The 20,223-nt window shown below is 43.0% G+C and overlaps 1 protein-coding gene and 2 non-coding genes across 3 annotated transcripts in view; 1 reads left to right on the plus strand and 2 right to left on the minus strand.

The window, feature by feature from the left end:
- Tmem163 (transmembrane protein 163) overlaps positions 1-20,223 on the plus strand; it is a 196,517-nt gene that overhangs the window by 167,637 nt on the left and 8,657 nt on the right. Inside the window, exon 6 of the mRNA XM_008832458.2 lies at positions 19,811-19,922. Within this exon, the coding sequence (XP_008830680.1) occupies positions 19,811-19,922 (112 nt within the window). The remainder of the gene's footprint in view (positions 1-19,810; positions 19,923-20,223) is intronic.
- Positions 5,153-5,259, minus strand: LOC115070237. The gene has a single exon (XR_003849431.1). It is a non-coding gene; the product is annotated as a U6 spliceosomal RNA (small nuclear RNA).
- On the minus strand, positions 6,157-6,263 carry LOC115070238. The gene has a single exon (XR_003849432.1). It is a non-coding gene; the product is annotated as a U6 spliceosomal RNA (small nuclear RNA).

Here is a 20,223-nt window from a genome sequence, read left to right on the forward strand (position 1 = left end):
AGGACAGCTGGCCGGGCGTGGTGGTGCATGCCTGTAGTCCCAGCACTTGGGAGGCAGAGGCAGGTGGATCTCTGTGAGTTCAAGGCCAGCCTGGTCTAGATAGTGATATCCAGGGCAGCTGGGGCTACAGGGAGACCCTGCTTCAAAAAGACAAAAAAAAAAAAAATACTAGGGTTTTGACTCAGTGGGTAAAACACTTGCCTAGCATGTATGAGGCCCTGGGTTCCATGCCCAGCACCACACACACACACACACACACACACACACACACACACACACACACACAAGCTGGGCATGGTGGCACCTACCTGTAATCCTAGTACCTGGGAAGCAGAGGCAAGAGGACTGCTACAAGTTCAAAGCTAGCCTGGTTTATAAACTGAGCTCCAGACTTATCTAAAAAACCAAAATGGGCTAGAGAGATGGCTCAGAGCTTAAGAGCACTTGCTGTTCTTGCAGAGGACCTGAGTTCCATTCCCAGCACCCAAGCCAGGTGCTTACAACTGCCTGTAACTCTAGCTCCAGGGGATTCAATGCCCTCGTCTGTCCTCTGAGGGTACCTGCACTCATGTGCACATACCCACACACAGACACACATATACATAAATTAAAATAAAAGAAGTCTTTAGAAAACAAAATGCAGCACAAAACAAAACAAAAGGCACCAAAAAAAAAGTAGTAGTTAACAAGGATTGGGGTAGCTGTAGCAACAGTGAACATTTCCCTATTCAAATACCCCTGTACTTGAGTAACTGTAATCTTTTGGAACTTATTTTTTTCTTCTGCATTGTGAGAACAAACTAACTTAGTACTTATTTCTCTGTAGGTTTTTAAAAGTGCTTTGTTATGTGAAGAAAGAAAAAATTATTTCAAAAGCTGTTTAATACTTTGGTATAATTTTTTTCATTTCCTTCTCTAGACATAGTAGAACTCTTCACTTACAGTAGAACTCAATAGCACTCCCACTAGTCTGTTTATTGTTTAGCTGGTGTAGAGACTCATACTGAATGCTTGTTTTCTTTCCCAAGCTAAGACTAAAATATCCCTGTTTATATGGGGCACATAATACATCCTAGCACTGCAAAGCAGTGGAGAGGGAGTTCTTGTGGTTAATGAGTGCCCTTGCTATAAATCACCCAAGCTCCATCTTCCTGTCAGATGGGCAGTGCTGTTTCTTTGGAATATTCTGCCTATGACCAGAATACAAGTATTTGGTCATGAAGTCACACAGATAACTAGGTAGTTAGGGGAACATTGGATATTTTTTTGGAATGTAGTTTTGGGAACACTTGGTAAAAGTTCTTGAATTTGGCTGGGGTGTATCTCAGTTGACAGAGTGCTTGCCTAGCATGCACAAAGCCCTGAGTGAGATCTCCAGCACTGTATAAACCAGGCATGATGGCCCATGCCTGTAATCCTAATAATCCCAGCACTCGGGAGGTAGAGACTAGAGGATCAGGAGTTAAAGTTCATCCTTGGCTACATAGGGAGTTTAAGGACAACCTGGGCTACATGAGATTCTGACACAAAAGTTCTTAACCCTTGACTAATCCTATTAAAATGAACTCATTGATCATCCCAGCCCTGGAGTGAAAACTTCTAAACCAGATGGCTGAAGACAGGCTCTTTTCCTTAAAGAATTTTCTAAGGAAAGGCTAACAGGAAACCAGAGCAGCTCTGCACACTTCACACTTGACTTCCTCTGTTCTCTGCATTCTCCTAGGCTGTTCCCATGTGTGGAGGGTGATAAGAGAAACAGCCATTGAGAGATATGGTCCTTCACATTCTGTGTGAGTGAAGTTTGCTTTGCCCTGGGTTCCGTCTGCCACCCGCCTGCTATTTTTATGTATCCTGCTTCCCCATTTGTAATTCCCAAACACCTCTGAGCACTAATTTAGTGCGTCCTCTTGACACTTCATGTTGATGGTCGCAGTAGGCCTTAGTGTACCACGGATTTTGCTGTTTTGTTGTTGTTGTTTGTTTGTTTCCGTGTATCTTGGAGTTTACACAGAGAGAGGGAGAGTGTAAACAGTATCACCTTGAGAACTTAGGCTTGCTGCATTCCCAGGGCCTAAGTGCACAGGAAGAATGCAATAAGCATTTGTTGGACTGAACAGATTTATGTGGATTTGAGGCCAACAGCTAGGCTGGGTTAGGCCAGTACTTCTATTAGGAAAGCTAATAACCAATGGGAGCTTGTCTTTCAGGGAATCAAACAGGCTGCCTGGGACCTCTCTGTGGACTTTTGGTTGTCTAGGCAAGTACAATAGACTAGCGAAAAAGGATTTCTCTTAGATTGCTCCTCGCATTCAAGGCCTTGACTGCACACTGTGAATGTGAGCAGGTTTTAGGGGTGGCCGAATAAATTTTATGTCTATATTTCCTTTTGAGTCTTAGCTATTACCATATGTGCATATACATAAATAAATAAATATATATATACACATTTAAAGTGTGTGTGTGTGTTTGTGTGTGTGTGTGTGTGTGTGTGTGTGCATGCAGGTGCCCACAGAGGTCAGAAGAGGGCATCAGATGTCCTGGAGCTGAAGCTCTGTCTGAGCATTCCAGGTGTGAGCTGCCTAATGTGGGTGCTGGGAACTGAATTTGGGTCCTCTGGAAGAGCCACAAAGCCTTCTTAAGTGCTGAACCATCTTCCCAGCCCCAGCTACTAGCATTTTTTGTTATTTTATTTTCAAATGACAAGAATAATGAAATGTTCACCTGTGCAAGGAGCTGACTGAGGTAATTTACATAGAGGTGTGCTTTTCCATATTGGGCCTTTAGGTGTGTGGTGTTTTTTGGTTCCTGGCCTAACTACACTCTGTCTGAGCAAGTGCTGATGTTTAAAGATCTGAGAGACAATTCAGATTCATTGGTGACTGACAACCAGCTAGAGCTCTTGCAGGGCAAGCAGCTTGTGGAGCAGGTCATGAGGGGAAACATGGTGGTATGATGCTCTGGTGGCCTCAGCCCTTCAGTGAAGCCTTTAGCTGTGGCTTGGAAGGAATTGTGTTGATGTGAATCACACCTATAAGTGCTTGACTTTAAATAAAGGAGCTTATTGTTGTTCATTTGAGAGTCCCATACAGTTGGCTGAAGGCCTTTAAGAACAGAGCTGAGGTCTCTCTGAGGGAGAAGATGGTCAGCTATGAGTAGCAGTATCTGGCTCTGTTTGAGGGCTCTGTTTGTGGGCCTCTGACTAGCCTCCCCAGCCCCCCAAAACGTGCCAGCCAATTCCTCGCAGTAAATGTCTGCCTCCTGTAAACCTTTTCAGGTTGAATTCTGACCGAGACAGTCAGAAATTATTGTCCTGAAGTATTTCCTTTCATTTATTGAGATGAGAGAGGGAAGTGCCTCACTATGTGGCTCAGGCTAATTTGGAATGTACAATCCCCCTGTTTCAGCCTTCCAAGTACTGAGAGTATAGGCATGGACCATCACATCTGGCTCATTTCTCTTTTTTTGTATATTTTAATTGATTTTTTGTGTATTTCATACAAAACATTTAAATAATTTTATACCTCTCCCTCACCTTCACCTTCCCATAGCACCCCCACCAGATTTCATGCACTCTGTTATTTATATTAAGACCTATCAAGTCAAGTCAGTGTACCCATGTGTCCCTCAGTGAACATTCATCCACTGGTGTCTAAGCAGCCTACCTAGAGTCACCCCCTTAAAGAAAATCAGCATTCCCTCACCCAGCAGTAATCAGCTGCCAATAGTTCTTTTGCTAAGATTAGGTCCTGCTGCCCATTTCCCAGTTCTATGCTGGATTTTTGTCTGTTGGAGTTTGCATGTGCCCTGTGCATGCTGACACCATTGCTGTAGATTCGTATGAGCAAGGTCCCAGAAGCCTGTAAGGCTCTGTTTCCATATGGTCATGCACCTTCTCCTCCTCTTGCTCTTACAATCTGTCTGCCTCTTTTTCTGCAATGGTCCCTGAGCCCAGGGTGGGTGGAGTCTAATATAGAAGTCCTGTCCAGGACCCATACTCTGAAGACTCTTATTGTCTATGCTTTGGCCATTGCAGCCTTTTGTGTTTGTTGCCCTCTGTTGCATGAGGGAGCTTCGTGGATGAGAGTTGAGAGATGCATTAGTGTTCTCTCTACTGCTTGTTCCACTATGTTCCGTGAGCCTTAGAGGTTTCATGGTAGATGTGCCACTTAGGGTTGGGCATTACACAGACACTTATTGCTGTGTGTGACCAGTTGTGGAACTCTGTAATAGTCACCATCTGTTTCAAAAGAAATTTCTTTGGTGAGTGGTGACTGGCATAGTTATCTGCAAATATAAGGATCCATATTTAGCATATAGTAAGAAATGGATACATTTGTCTAGGGATATGACAAATAGCTTTAGGGTTTTCTCTAAGATCTATGATCTCTCCAGCCATGTGTATGTGGCTTTGTTTACAGTACCACACATGAGTTCCATCCCATTGGGTGGGCTTTAAGTCCAATTAGGTACCTATTGATTACCTCCAAGATAAAAGTGCCACTACTGCCCCTATTTAGTTTGCTGTGCTGGTCACTGATGTGGTTATTAGGCTTAAAGCTGGGCCTTAAAGCTGGGGTTGGGCCATTGATTGATGGTCTCCTGTAGCAGCTTGCACAGTGTCCTCCAAAACTATGAGAGCTAGCCTTCAGGGAGGTGGCTTCCAGGTCAGGTCCAGCTTCATTGCTCCAAGTCCTGTATATCCAAAGTATGTCCTATCTTCAGCAATATGGTCTTACTTTTAAGTTCTGGAAGGCAATCAAGGGCTGTGGCAAAAGCCTGTGTAATTTTGGGAGTCTCTAGGCCTACCCTGGTCAACAGTTCAAAGGGCAGTTTCTCCTGTCTGGCACTATTTCTTGTTATATAGCCTCAGCTATACACATGAACACATGTAGAGATATTAGATGTGTAATTTTCAGTAGACTTTTGAATTAATACACTTCCCTCTGGTTTTTCACACTACCTAAGCATTATTTATCTCACCTCTCTCTCTCCCTGTCTAACCCTCCCTCCTTCCTTCCCAGTTAAAGCATCCCCATTTTCCCCATTTCACCCTTAATAATACCTGTCTTCTATGACCCTCCTCTCTTGAGCTCCTTCCACTTTACCCCCATGGCTCCCTGTATAACCCTCCCTCTTCCCTTCCCATTTAAATAAAAATATGAAACACATCATGAATTTGTGTGTCATCCTTGCCCAGGGGCCAGGCTAATCTTCTCTGTATTGTTCCAATTTTAGTATATGTGCTGCTGAAGTGAGCATTCACATCTCATTTTTATCCAGGTTGCACGCACACACACACACACACACACACACACACACACACACACACACAATTACATTAATCTAGTGATGTGACAGAGTCTTGGGGTTTTCTCTAAGATCTATGATCTCTCCAGCCATGTGTATGTGGCTTTGTTTACAGTACCACACATGAGTTCCATCCCATTGGGTGGGCTTTAAGTCCAATTAGGTACCTATTGATTACCTCCAAGATAAAAGTGCCACTACTGCCCCTATTTAGTTTGCTGTGCTGGTCACTGATGTGGTTATTAGGCTTAAAGCTGGGCCTTAAAGCTGGGGTTGGGCCATTGATTGATGGTCTCCTGTAGCAGCTTGCACAGTGTCCTCCAAAACTATGAGAGCTAGCCTTCAGGGAGGTGGCTTCCAGGTCAGGTCCAGCTTCATTGCTCCAAGTCCTGTATATCCAAAGTATGTCCTATCTTCAGCAATATGGTCTTACTTTTAAGTTCTGGAAGGCAATCAAGGGCTGTGGCAAAAGCCTGTGTAATTTTGGGAGTCTCTAGGCCTACCCTGGTCAACAGTTCAAAGGGCAGTTTCTCCTGTCTGGCACTATTTCTTGTTATATAGCCTCAGCTATACACATGAACACATGTAGAGATATTAGATGTGTAATTTTCAGTAGACTTTTGAATTAATACACTTCCCTCTGGTTTTTCACACTACCTAAGCATTATTTATCTCACCTCTCTCTCTCCCTGTCTAACCCTCCCTCCTTCCTTCCCAGTTAAAGCATCCCCATTTTCCCCATTTCACCCTTAATAATACCTGTCTTCTATGACCCTCCTCTCTTGAGCTCCTTCCACTTTACCCCCATGGCTCCCTGTATAACCCTCCCTCTTCCCTTCCCATTTAAATAAAAATATGAAACACATCATGAATTTGTGTGTCATCCTTGCCCAGGGGCCAGGCTAATCTTCTCTGTATTGTTCCAATTTTAGTATATGTGCTGCTGAAGTGAGCATTCACATCTCATTTTTATCCAGGTTGCACGCACACACACACACACACCCACACACACACACACACACACACACGCACATGCACACACACAATAGCCATTTTTTAAAAAAGCCAGGCTCATTATAAAAGAAAAAATTAAGCTCTTTTACCAGAGGCAACCATTTATAATTTCTATCAACCTCCACATCTTTTCTTTTTTATTACTATAGCATACTTTAAAAATATTATATTAGCTTATGTTAATATGATTGATTTTCTTTGTAAGTCCATGTCCTAGTTAGCTTTAACTGTCAACTTGACATAGCCTAGAGTTACTTGAGAAGTGAATCTCAGATCAGTTTGGCCTGTGGTCATGTCTGTGGAGTGTTGTCTTGATTATTAATTATCACTGTGGGCGGCACCATCCCCTGGGCAGGTGGTTCTGGAAGCTATTTAAGTATGAGCTGGCAAACAAGCCAGCAAGCAGCATTCCTCCATGGTCCCTGCTTTAAGCTTTGGCTTGAGTTTCTTCCCTGGCTTTCCTTAATGATGGACTGTGACCTGGAAGTGTAAGAAGTGTAAACCAAATAAACCCTTTCCTCCCCTCAGCTGCTTTTAGTCAGAGTACTTTATCACAGCAACAAAAGAGAAACTAGAACAGTTCATATATTTTATTTTATGAAGCCACTTTCTCTATTTTCCTGGGCCAGTCCAAGTACTTGAGCAGTAGATGAATTCCTTAATCCTCCTGCTGAGTCTGGAGCACCTTAGGTAGAGACCCTTTGTGCTGATCTCTGTGATGAGATCTTTTCTACTCTGCTGTGAATAGCAGTCAACAAGTTCTGAGAAGGAGTACAGAGGGGTCTGGCATATATATATATAAAATTTGTGTGCGAATGTGGGTGTGCATGTGCCATATTGTTTATGTGCAAGTCAGAGGACAATGTGCAGTTGTTTCTCTCCTTCTTCCATGTGGGTCCCAGGAATTGAACTCAGATCTTGCTTTCTTTTCCTTATTATTATCATTATTATTTTGAGACAGAGTAGTCCCAACCAGCATGGAACTTGCTATGTACATCTTGATCTCCTACCTCTGCCTCCTGAGTGCTGGTGCTGGGATTAAAAGTGTGTGCCACCACACCCAACTTTATTATTATTATTATTATTATTTTAAATTTTATTTATTATTTAATTTTATGTGTATGCGTGTATTGCCTGCATGTAGGTCAGTGCACCCATGTCATGCAATGCCCGTGGAGGTCAGAAGAGGCTGTCGGATCCCCTGGGACTGGAGTTATGGACAGTTGTTAGCTGCCATGTGGATGCTGGGATTTGAACCTGGGTCTTCTGCAAGAACAACCAGTGTTCTTTAAAGATTTGTTTATTTTTATTTTATGTGTGTGAATGTTTGCCTGCCTGTATGTGTATGTATCGCAGACATGTCTCGTGTCTAAGGAGGTCAGAAGAGGGTGTTGGGTCTCCTGGAGTTGGAGTTACAGACTGTTGTGAGCTGCCACATGGGTGCTGGCAACCAAACTCAGGTCCTCTGTAAGAGCAGCCAGTGTCTTAACCACTGATCCATCTCTCAAGCCTAGGTCTAGATTTCTTAAGGACCTTGTCAATTAGTTCTCCTACTTTTCATTCTACTTTTCACACCATTTCAGGAACCCTTTTCCTGGGAGATGTAAACAAACACCTACCCCATCCATACAGGGCTCTAATGATGAGCCAAAGTACAATTCCACCAAAATCCAGCGTGGAAAACCAGTGAGTTTATTGGACTTCCAGGGAATGGGTGAGGGATTACTTGTAAGAGCATAGGTGACCTCAAAGCAATTGTACCACTAGAAATCTCACTCCAGTATGGGTGGCAACTGTCTCATAGCTATAGATATGGAGCCTACCTTTCAGTTAATTTTCCACAGTCTATATACTGTAGCACCTCCTGAGACTATGTGTGCATGTGCAATTAGAGCAGAAGTACAGACACATGACTGGGAAGTGCAGGAGGGAGTGGCTTCACTCTCAGGTCCAATGACCTTCACCTGTTCTTTCTCTGAGGGCAGGCCTACAGTAACAAACCTGATCTTGAGGGTCTCTTGCAAGTAGTCACACTGCTGTGGTGAAGTTGATGACTGTTATGCTTGAAGTGTAGGGCTCTATAATACCCCCATCAAGAATTCCAGGTGGCATTTATTCCTGAGTCCTGGGAAACTTGGGGTGCTCTGACATTGAGCACCTTGACCATCCTTTCTGCCCTAGGGTTCCACCATGCTCTGCGAAGGCATTTCTTACTCTTGCACACCCTCCTCAGTTCATACAGTTTTGTAGCTACTTTCCTTGTTTTCATAGTCCTTGTGGGTTCATCCATTAAAAAGTAAGTCCCTTCTTGCAATATACTGGGCTTGTAAAAGTTAAGTATGTGTGTTCATTCTGCCATCTTTAACAGGAATCCTTTCCAATTTTTAATGTTATGTTCTAATGTATAAAGGGGTATTCTTGGGCTGAAGACATGGCTCAGTGGTTAAGAGCATTTTCTGCTTTTTCAGAGGACCAAAGTTCAGTTCTCAGCACCCATGTCAGAATGCTCACAACTGCCTATAACTCCAGGTCCAGGGGATTGGATGCCCTCTTCTGGCCTCCTCAGACACTGCATACATATGGCATACACACATACAGAGGTACACACATACACATAACTAAGAATTAAAATGTAAGAAATTAGAGGTATTATTAGCATTATGAATTATGTTTTCCTTTAATTTGGCTAAAACTGAAATTCAAATCCATCAAGCATGGCCAAGGAAGGGAGCCTGCATAGTGTTAGGTATGAAGGAGAGTAGGCTTTAGGCTGACTAGATGGAGGCTAGAATGCCTTCACATCCCTGTTACTGGATTTTTTTAGGGTCAGAGCCTGGGCCCTGGTGATCTCAACAAGCTAGACTTGGCTACTTGTCCTCAATAGGTCAATTAAAGGTACAAGTGATAGAAAAAAGCAGAAAAAGGAGGTTTATTTTATGTGGTCACATTGGGAGGAGGAACAAATAAAGAGGTCCAGGTTCATCTTTGGGCACCCTTTACAAATTTTAAAATTCAATTTATTTATTTATTTATTTATTTATTTATTTATTTATTTATTTATTTATTTATTTATTTATTTATTTATTTATTTATTTATTTATTTATTTATTTATTTATTTATTTATTTATTTATTTATTTATTTATTTATTTATTTATTTATTTATTTATTTATTTATTTATTTATTTATTTATTTATTTATTTATTTATTTATTTATTTATTTATTTATTTATTTATTTATTTATTTATTTATTTATTTATTTATTTATTTATTTATTTATTTATTTATTTATTTATTTATTTATTTATTTATTTACTTACTTACTTATTTATTTATTTTCTGGGGTGGGATTACATGCCATGGATCTCATGTTGAGTCAGAGGACAATTTGTGATAGTAGAATCTCTCTTTCCATCATATATATTCCTGGGATTGTGCTCAGGTCCTCAGGCTTGATAGCAAGTGCCTTTACCCATTGAGGCATCTCACCAGCCTCCAAACTATACTGTACTCTATTTTTATTTTATGTGCTACTGGGAATTGAACCTAGAGCCTTGAGCATAGTAGGTAAGCAGTGTACCACTGAGCTACCTCTCAAGCCTTCTTCAGGTACTCTTATCTTGACGTGTGAGGCTTTGAAAAGGAATGGGAGCCTGTGCAAAGGAGAGATAGACCAAGGAAGTAGAGATGCCAAGTTTTCACTATGTTATTAATTACCTGTTATTAACTACCTGTTAGTAATGACCCACCAGACCAGAGTGAAGAGTCAGGGGTTTTAGTAGCAGAGGACTCTGAGTTCCTGTTAGATGATGTTTGTACCAACACAGGAGCAAAAGCAGGTGTCTAGGTGGTCTCACTTGCATCACAGGGCAGTTATTCAGGGATGGATGTCTCTGTGTGTTATGGGGGGGGGTTGCTGAGGGGATGCATATTAGTTACTTTCCTTGTTGCTGAAACTAAATACCTGTTAAAAGCAATTTAAGGAAGGAAGGGGTTATTTTGGCTCACAGCTCAAGGGTATAGTCCATCATGGCAGGAAAGGCATGGCAGCAGGAATGTGAGGCAGCTGGCCACATTACATTCTCAGTCAGGAAGCAGAGAGAGATGAATGCCGGTGCTCAGCTCACTTTCTCCTTTTCATTCAGTCTGGGATCCCAACCCATGGGATGGGTACCATCTACATTTAAAGTGAGTCTTTCTACTTCAATTAACCTAATCTAGAAACTTCTTTATAGACATGCCCAGAGGTGTGTCTCCTAGGTGATTTTAGATCCCATATAGTTGACCATTAAAATTCACCATCACAGGTTATATGGTGCCCTAGTTTTTAGGAATATCAGAGGAGTCTCTTTCTTTAAATGTTCATGGTCACCAAGGGAAGAAGGTGTGAGACCAGCCAGGTGTCTCATCTCTGTACCTATGGCAAGCTGAGGATTGAAGCACTCAGTTCTAAAGTCTGATATTCCTACCCTATACCAGAAATCAGCAGTGTGACCAATGTGATCATTTATCAGAAGCCAGAATGCATCATAGAGTACCAGCCCAGCCTCTCAGAGTACCTTCCTGGTCCCTCAGGCAGTCTAGCCTCTGCTGACAAGTCTTCCTTCTGAGGCTTCCTGTGACCCTAACATCCTCTTCAGGTTCCTGGCTCCCCGGAGCTGAATCCATTACCATACTTTAGGGCTTCACCTATCAGCCTGGCCAGGAAAAATCAGGGCTTGGCCCTAAGACCCTGGTGATTCCAGTCGATATCCCCTAGCTGCATACCCACTGGTTCAAACATCAGTGTTTGACATCCCCCACTTCCAAATGGACTGATGCTAATTTACAAATTTCAAAACCTTTGAATGCAAACCCATAGCAATTTGTCAATATAATTTAATCACTGGGGAAAATTGAATGTGCTCATGCTTGGTGTAATTTCCCCCACATCTGCCAGGTTTTTGTTTTTGTTTTTCATCCGTGGGGGTTGGGGATTGTGGTTACAAAAGTTCTGAAGATGAGACTGACTGTTTTAATTTCACCTGGGGCCATAAATCGATTCTCATTTTAATTCACCAGCATTAGCATTGCCCTGGGTGACACTCAAACATGTGCAGTGTCAGAACATGTGTGGGGGGCTTGAATCTGTCCTCATTAGGAAGGCAAAGGATGCCTTTTTGCAGGCATAAGCAAGCCAGCCTCCAGAGTCCTCTCAAACAGGAAAGTGGGGGTCAGTGGGGGAAGGGTGGATTGGCTTTGCCAACTGGGCCTCTGTCTGGTGTCAGTAGCCACAGCTCTTAGTGTGCTGAAGTTCCAGCTGCTACTGTCACCACCCCCCCCATAGGAAGAAGCTCCTCATAGGAAGTGATAACTGGTACACACTGCTGAAAAAAATTCATTTCCATGCAAGGTTTTCCTGTGAGCAACACTATGAATACAAATGCTCTGAGAGGCAGTTGTCTGGGAAAATGGGAGGAGTGACAGAGAAGACAGAGAGACTCAGCATCATAATGTTAGAAAAATGCTGCAGGCAAGTGACTGGCAGGTGTGGCCAGCCTGCTGCCCATAGGCCGCCTGGACCCAGGATAGCTATGAACACAGCCTAACACAGAAGCATCAATTTGCTTAAAAGATTGTAGATTATTATTATTATTATTATTATTATTATTATTTCTTGTGTATGCATGTATTGCCTGTGTGTAGGTAAGTGCACCCATGTCGTGCAATGCCCACAGAGGTCAGAAGAGGCTGTTGGATCCCCCAGGACTGGAGTTACAGACAGTTGTTAGTTGCCATGTGGGTGCTGGGATTCGAACCCGGATCTTCTGCATGAACAACCAGTGTTCTTAACCACTGAGCCATCTTATTATTATTTATTTCTTGCAACTTTTTGGGTAAACCGATTGCATGGTTTTCAACTGTGAACTTTGTAATCTTGTCACAATGTTAAAAGGTTGGACATGCCTGTCAATTTATAAAGATGAGAATCAACAGGAAGTTGGAATCAGATGTCCAGATGTTATCTCCTACCATACCTCTTTGCTGATGGGTGGGATATTGGGTGGTCAGGTTGTGGGCGAGGGGGTGAAGCTTGGTAAACCGATTGCATGGTTTTCAACTGTGAACTTTGTAATCTTGTCACAATGTTAAAAGGTTGGACATGCCTGTCAATTTATAAAGATGAGAATCAACAGGAAGTTGGAATCAGATGTCCAGATGTTATCTCCTACCATACCTCTTTGCTGATGGGTGGGATATTGGGTGGTCAGGTTGTGGGCGAGGGGGTGAAGCTTGATATTAGCCCAGCAAGTTGGAAGAGGTATAGTTATATGGAAACATCCCGATGGGTGAGGTCTTACCCATCTTACATGATCTGTCTGTCCTTTTTAGAACCTATTGTAGATCCTGGTAGAGGTGGCAGTGGCAGATTCTCCACCTCTACTCATTACTCTCTGATCTTTCATTGGAGGTGTACCTCCTGGTCTCCTAAGTAAGGGGAAAACATTAGACCCTGTGATGGCTATTCCTTATTGTCAAATTGACTAGATCTGGACTCAACTAAGAGACATGTCTCTGGGGAGTGGTCTGTGAGGGCATTCAGGTTAACTGAGATGGAAGACCTTTCCTCAGAGTGGGTAGCATCTTCCAGTGGTCACTCAACATAGAGTTCTGAGGGAAAGGCAGTGCTGCCTGCCTCAGCTTCTCGCTGGTGAGAGCATCTAGCTTGTTGCTGCTGCTCCATCCTTCGCTGCCATCAGAACCCAGCTTCTCCAGCCTTCCATTGTGAACTAAAGATCAGCCACTCTCCAGGAATCCTTCAGGCCTTCAGCACTAGATGGGTACTGCAGAGGCATTCAGCCTCATGGTCTGAGCAGCTATTGGCTTCTCAGCCTCTCTGGGGGGCAGATGGCCATCACTGGACTGCCTAGCCCCTGTCACATAAGCTGATCGAATAAATTCCCTTTTATGATACATACACATTCTATCAAGTCTGTTCCTCTAGAAAACCCCGACTAATACAGACCTTATCAGCTTCCCTCTTAGTTCTTTGCCTTTTCCCTGAATCCACAATTGCTCACCTCCACTGGTACCCTAAATAAAAGAGCTTGCTTTTGGCATGAGAACTTAGACGGTATTATAACAAACTGCCCATGGAGAGGACAAGAGCAGAAAGCTAGAATAAACATCAGGACCACACAGGACAAAGTCCTGATGCCTACAGCATGATGTACAGATCAAAAACATGTCAATAAAAGAATCTGGATGAAAAAATAAATACCATATGATCTACTGTATGTGATCAAGAATAGGAGAAATTAATTTATGTGACTGAAGTCATAAAGTAACACAGACGACTGATTTGGGAGCATAAGGGAACTTTCTGGGTAAAGGAAGTATCTATGTTTTGTTTGGGGGGGTGTCCCACTGGCACAATTGATTAGGTTTGACTTCTAAAATCTTTGTATTTAAATTTTTATTACATATCTATTTACGTAATTGTGTATTGGGGGGAGGAGGTGCATGCTACCATGCTAGTGTGAAGTCAGAGAACAACTTATAGGAGTCAGTTTTTCTATCAGATAGATCCTGGGGGCTTTTTGAACTCAGGTGGTCAGGCTTGGTGGCAAGTACCTTTACCCACTCAGCCATCTTATAGGCCCTAAAATCTTAATATTCATTGTGTGTTAATTACACCACAATAAGAAAACATAAGTGGTAATGCACAGCGGTGTTCCCGGTACTCAGAGGCAGATGCAAAAAGATTAGAGTTCAAGGTCGTCTGTAGCTTCTTGGTGAGTTTGAGGCCAGCCTGAACTACTTGTCTTAGAAAAATTAAAAGAAACAAATAATAATGTTTTAAAACCCCAGTCTTCAGGTACATTTGGAGGCAGAACAGTATCAATCATGATAATCTTAGCCCTGTCATTTGCTGAGTTCAAGGTCATAGCTCCTCGCTAGTCAATTCTTTTGGTCAGTTGCCTGGCCTTGATCTCCAGTGCTCCTCTCTTGTACCTCTCTACAGCTCTCTGTAGCTACTTACTGCTGTAATTTAGGTTCGAAGAGGAAAGATGCCTTTCTAACGTGCCTTTCTGGCACTAAACAGCAAAACCTTCTGTGATGGGGGAATTGTTCAACAATATGTCTGTTATGTGACAACTGAGAGCCAAATTAGACAAATGAATTGTGATTAGGCAGTTGAGGAATTGAGTTTGCAATTTCATTTATTTTTTAATTCAAATTAACTTCATATTTAAACAGATGTGTTTGAAAAAATACTATTAAAAAAACTAGGAAACTAGGCATGGTGTTTCAGGCCTATAATCCCAGTACTCAGGAGGCTGAGGCAGGGCCATGCTTGCATGTTCAAGGCTAGCCTAAGCTACACTGAGTTCAAAGCTAGTCTGAGCTATAATGTGAGACCTTATATTCACTACTTTTCTCATCATTGTGACAAAATACCTGATAAGAAGCAATTTAAGGGAGGAAAGGCTTAATTTGGCTGATAGCTTAAGAAAGGATTCAGAGCTTTATGGTGGGGAAGGCCTGGCAGCAGGAGTATGAGGCAGCTGGACAGGAAGTGTAGCCATGGTATAAAACCTCAAGGCCCACCCCAGTGACCCATTTCCTCCAGCAAGGCTAAAGGTTCCATCACCTAAAGGTTCCATGACCTTCCCAAACACCACCACCAGCTGGGAGCCAAGTGTTCTAACATACAAACCTATAGGGAAACATTTTACATTCAAACCACTGCAGATCTTGTCTTGATAAAAAAGGAAATAACAAAACAGATGAGGAAGAAATTACAAGTTAGCTGGGTTTGGTGGCACAGGCCTCTAATTCCAGCACTTGGGAGGCAGAAGCAGGCAGAGGATCTCTGTGAGTTCCAGGCCAGCTGGTGCTAAGACCAAAAAAAAAAACAACAACAGAGAAAGCCAGATGGTGGAAGAAAGGGAGAGAGCCATTCAAACATGTGGAGCTTCCAGGAAGAGGGAACTGCACATGCAAAGGCCTAGAGGTAGGAGCTTGCTATACAGGAGGAGGTCAGGTTGACTGCAGCAAAATTAACAGGTGACAGTAGAGGGGCCAGCTCCATCCAGTAGCTTTGGTTGGGTGTAGTTTTTCTAACCAGACACAGAAAAGATAGCACCCTATCTCTGTACACTGGCTCATAGCAACTCTCACTCACCAACCCACAGACTGTCCGTTGAGAGGACAGAGAGGCCCAGGATCTTCCAGGAAAAAATCTGACCAGAGACCCTGGCCTGGCTGACCAAGATCCTGAGCTAGCACGTAATAGCAGATGCCACACATCATCACAAGAATCCTCACCCGGCTCAGGTTTTATCAGCTCTTTCCTAATTGCCTTTGAGTCTTAAAATAAGCCCTATGGTTTTCACCACTTTCTAGTCTGGGCTGAAATAACTGGAACAGTGAATAGTCTTTGTTAGGTCTTTGCTAATGGGGTGGGGTCACCCCCTTTCTCTGAGTTTGTTTTCTTTCTTTCTTTCTTTCTTTCTTTCTTTCTTTCTTTCTTTCTTTCTTTCTTTCTTTCTTTCTTTTTCTTTCTTTTTTTCTTTCTTTCTTTCTTTCTTTCTTTCTTTCTTTCTTTCTTTCTTTCTTTTTTTTTTTCGCCTGCCTCTGCCTCCCGAGTGCTGGGATTAAAGGTGTATGCCACCATGCCTGAAATAGCCACTCCTAAATCCTGTGTCCAGCTCTGTTGCTGTGTGAGGAAAGGAACTAGTTACTACAGAAGGGCTCTTCCTCCTGTGGTAGTGGCCACATGTGGGACTTGGATGTATATCCTCTGATTTGTTCATTGGGTAAAATGGGGTTAATCTTGGCAGAGACCAGAGTTTAGTGTGACGTGTGTGTGTGTTTGTGTGTGTGCTTTATGTTGTGATAAAACACTGACCAAAAGTAACTTAGGGGAGTGTGGTGGTTTAAATGAAAAATGCCTCCCATAAGCACAGGTATTTGAATAGTTGGTGACATTGTTTGGGGAGGTTATGGAACCTTTAGAAGATATAGCCTTGCTGGAGGAAATACATCACTGGGGGCAGGCTTTGAGAGTTTATAGCCTCACCCCACTTCCAGTTCACTCTCTCAGCTTTTTGTGTATAGTTGAGGATATGCTCTCTCAGCTTCCTGATATGGCCCCTTCCTGCCATGCCTCCTCCATCATTAGAGACTCTCTCTGGAGCCAGAAGCTAAAATAAACTCTTTCTTCTATAAGTTGTGATTGGTCATGGTATTTTTATCACAGCAACTCTTTCTTCTATAAGTTGTGATTGGTCATGGTATTTTTATCACAGGGAGAAAAGGATTTATTTGGTTTAGACTTCCAGGTCACAATCCATCATTGAGGAAAATCAGGGCAGGAACTCAATTCAAGCAGCTAGTTTTCTGAAGTAGTCCAGACCTACCTTCCTAGGGATGGTGCTGACCCCAGTGGGCTGGGCCCTTCCACGTCAACCATCAATCAAGACAGTCTCTTACAGACATGGCCATAGGCCAATCTAATCTGGAAAATTTCTCAGTTGAAGTTCCTTCCATCTTCTCAGGTGACTCTAGGTTGTGTCAAGTTGACAATAAAAACTAAACAGCACAGGTACTATCTTAGACCATTGGGCTACTGCCACAGAGTCCCATGGACCAGGAGCTTATCAACAGTGAATGCTCACGTCTCATAGTTCTGGTCATTGAGAAGGCCAAGGTCAAGATACTGGAAGATTTGACATCTGGTGAAGGTCTGCTTCCTGGTCAGACTATCTGTATTGGCTATCTGTATTGTCACTTAGGTAAGAGGCAAGGGAATTATTTGGGGTCTTGTCTTGGTTAACCTTCAGTTGTCAACTTGACACACCTGGGAAGAGAGACCCTCAGTTGTGGCATTTTCTCCATCAGATTGGCCAGTGATCAAATGAATACATTTGAGAGATTATTTAGATTAGGTTAGCCTCTGGGCATGTCTGTGAGGGATTATCTTGATTAGGCCTGTGTGAGCCCCTTCCTTTCCTATGACAAAATGTTGACAGGCCCAGTCCTGTGCAGGTGATCATAGCTGCTGAGAGTGATATGTAAATCTTTACTAAGGAATGTTCATTTGCTCCGGCTGCTATTACCAAACACCCTACACAGTGCAGCTTACAGACAATGGAATTTACTGTTCATAATTCTGGTGTCCAGTGAGGGCTTACTTCCTGGGTCATAGGTGGCCAACTTCTCTGTGTCCTCATGTGGAAAAGAGTGAGAAGTGAGAGCTCTGTGAGGTGGTTATTTGAAAAATGTATAATTTGAAAATGTTTTAGATTTGTGGTGTGTATGTGTATCTATGCAGACGTGTGCATTCCTATGTCTGCTCCTGTTTGTAGATCACATGTATGTATGGAGGCCAGAAGGTATTCCTTTTTCAGGCACCATCCATCTTGACACAGGGGTCTCTCACTGACTGTAAACTCCAGGGATCCACCTATCTCCATCTTCCCAGTGCTGGGATTTCAAGTGGGTACCAATATGCCCAGTTTTTTTTGCCAGTGTTCTGGGGATTGGACTCAGGCCTTCATGCTTGCCAGGATAGCACTTTACCAACTGAATTATCTCTCCAGGTCCTGAAAATGTTTGGGATTTATAGAAAAGTTGTGACTAAATGCTGAGGGTCTCCACAGCAGTCCTTCCATCCACTTTTCCATGTTAGTATCTCACAACCCTGTATGTTTGTCCCCATGATGGAATCCTAACAGGATGGACAAAGCTATCGACTCAGTTTTGACTCCCCAGTTTTCCCATTGACAAGCTCTTTATGTCCCTGAATCTGGCCCAGGACACCATGCTGTACTGAGTCATTGCACCTCCTTAGTCTTCTGTCAGTGACAGTTTCTGCATCCATCCTTGTCTCTCATGACCTTGACACTTGTAAGGAAGGAGTGGTGCTCAGGTGCTTTGTAAACTTTCCCTTGGTTTGGGTTTATTTGATGGGTTTCAAAATTAAGTGGAGGTCATGGATTTGGGGGCAGGTCATGATGGAGACACAGTGATCTTGTCCCATCCCCTCATAGGGCATATGGCATCAGCACAGTTTAATGTGGGGTTGTTAAACCTCAATCACCTGACTAGGTGGCTTTTTTCCTGTAATGTTCATATTTTTCCTTTTCTTTAATGTTACTGCATTTTAATGTTATTCATTTTGTGTGTGCATGTGCATGTGCAGGGGTGTGTGTGTGTGTGTGTGTGTGTGTGTGTGTGCATGCACGTGCACGTGTGTTGTGTGTATGTGTGGGTGTAAAAGTGCCACAGTCCTAGAGGTCTCAGAACAACTTGGTCAGAGTCAGTTCTCTCCTTCAACCATGTGGGTCCTGAGGATTGAACTCATGTTGTCTGACTTGGTGGCCCCTATTTTCCTTTTTCTGTACTGTATTTGTTAGTTTTGAGGTGCCAGGTCCAGCCCAGGCTCAAGGGAAGCTGGTGGTCTGGGGGTGACTGCTTTCCACTTCCTTGAAGAAAGTAGCAAAGAATTTGTGAGCACACTGTCAAACCCACCACTGCCATTGGTGAAGTTTGGGGGGTTGGGGAGATGCTATCACACTGAATAGATAACCTGAGTCCAGAGAAGTGATTTTCTAAATGATTTTGTTCAGTTTCAAGCCTTGTGAACCAGGGTGTCTCCTTCTTCCCTGCGTCTGTCATTAGGTTAGCGAATTTATTAATAAAATGCTTAAGGAGGATCCTATTTCTCTGCGGATACCTGCTGCCGCTGTGTCAGATTTCTGCTGGTGGTTGCATTTTAATCCTGGAGAACCTGGAGGCTGCCTCAGGGGAGTGAACGTGGGAGCTCAAAGGAGATCTCAGAGGGCCTAATGTCAGGAGATAGAGGTGCCAGCTTTGCACATGTGACTCACCGATTTGCTTGCAAACGTTAATGTAATGACTTACAGAAGTGTTAAGATCACGTCAACAGCGGACTCTATTTTTAGATGCCATTTTCCCACCCTGAAGACTATCTTTGAGATCTCAGTTGTGTGAATGAAGAAAGCATACAGTTTTAAGTAGCTCTGGCCAGGCCTGATCTGGTGGCTAATTCAGATGGTGCAGTGAGAAAGGGAATTCTTGGCCAATCAGCTGCTTTGTGAATTATCTGTGGGAAACTGCTTAGACACCATTCTTAGTTTTATGACCACCACTGCTGTCGATCAACGATTGCCACTCATTTTAGAAGAATAACAGGAAGGTAAATCTAAAGGTAAAATACATAATGGCTTTATAAATAAATAAACAAATAAACAAACAAACAAACAAACAAATAAATAAATCTGGATATCTGTTTCAATTGTCTTTTCTCAATCCCAGTCACCCAGGTAAAGGAAAGCCTGCAGTGTGCCCCCACCTGCTGGCACCATACCTCACTGATGATTTGTGCTTTGAACAAAGCTGGTCCTTAAGACCAGTGGTTTACAAATGACTTGCTCTCATAGGAGGTGACATGTTGAAATGTGGAATGTTCTCTCCTAGGATGATTTCCTGTTCAGTGTCTCCATTTTAAGTGGGATCCTTTGCAGCGTCCTGGCTGTATTGAAATTTATGCTGGGAAAGGTCCTGACAAGCAGAGCACTCATTACAGATGGTGAGTAAGGCCTGGACACTGTTTGCTGCTTGTATTGCAAGAGATCTCAACAACTGGGACCCATGTGTCCGCATTCCTCCTAACCAAGTGCTGGCTTAGTGATTCTCAGGGCTCCTGTACCAAGGCAGGTGTCTTTTACCCCAAATTTAATAAACTCGCTGTGAACTTGCTCTATCCTGACACTCTCACAGAGGCTCAGGATTCCCATACTTCTAGTGGCAAAGAACAAAGCACTTCCTAGAGCTTAAGGTGTTTTTTTTTTTCCCTTGCCTTGCCTTGCCTTGCCTTGCCTTCCCTCCCC

This window comes from Nannospalax galili, unplaced genomic scaffold (genome assembly GCF_000622305.1).
Source record: "Nannospalax galili isolate Female #2095 unplaced genomic scaffold, S.galili_v1.0 scaffold995, whole genome shotgun sequence".
NCBI lineage: Eukaryota > Metazoa > Chordata > Mammalia > Rodentia > Spalacidae > Nannospalax > Nannospalax galili.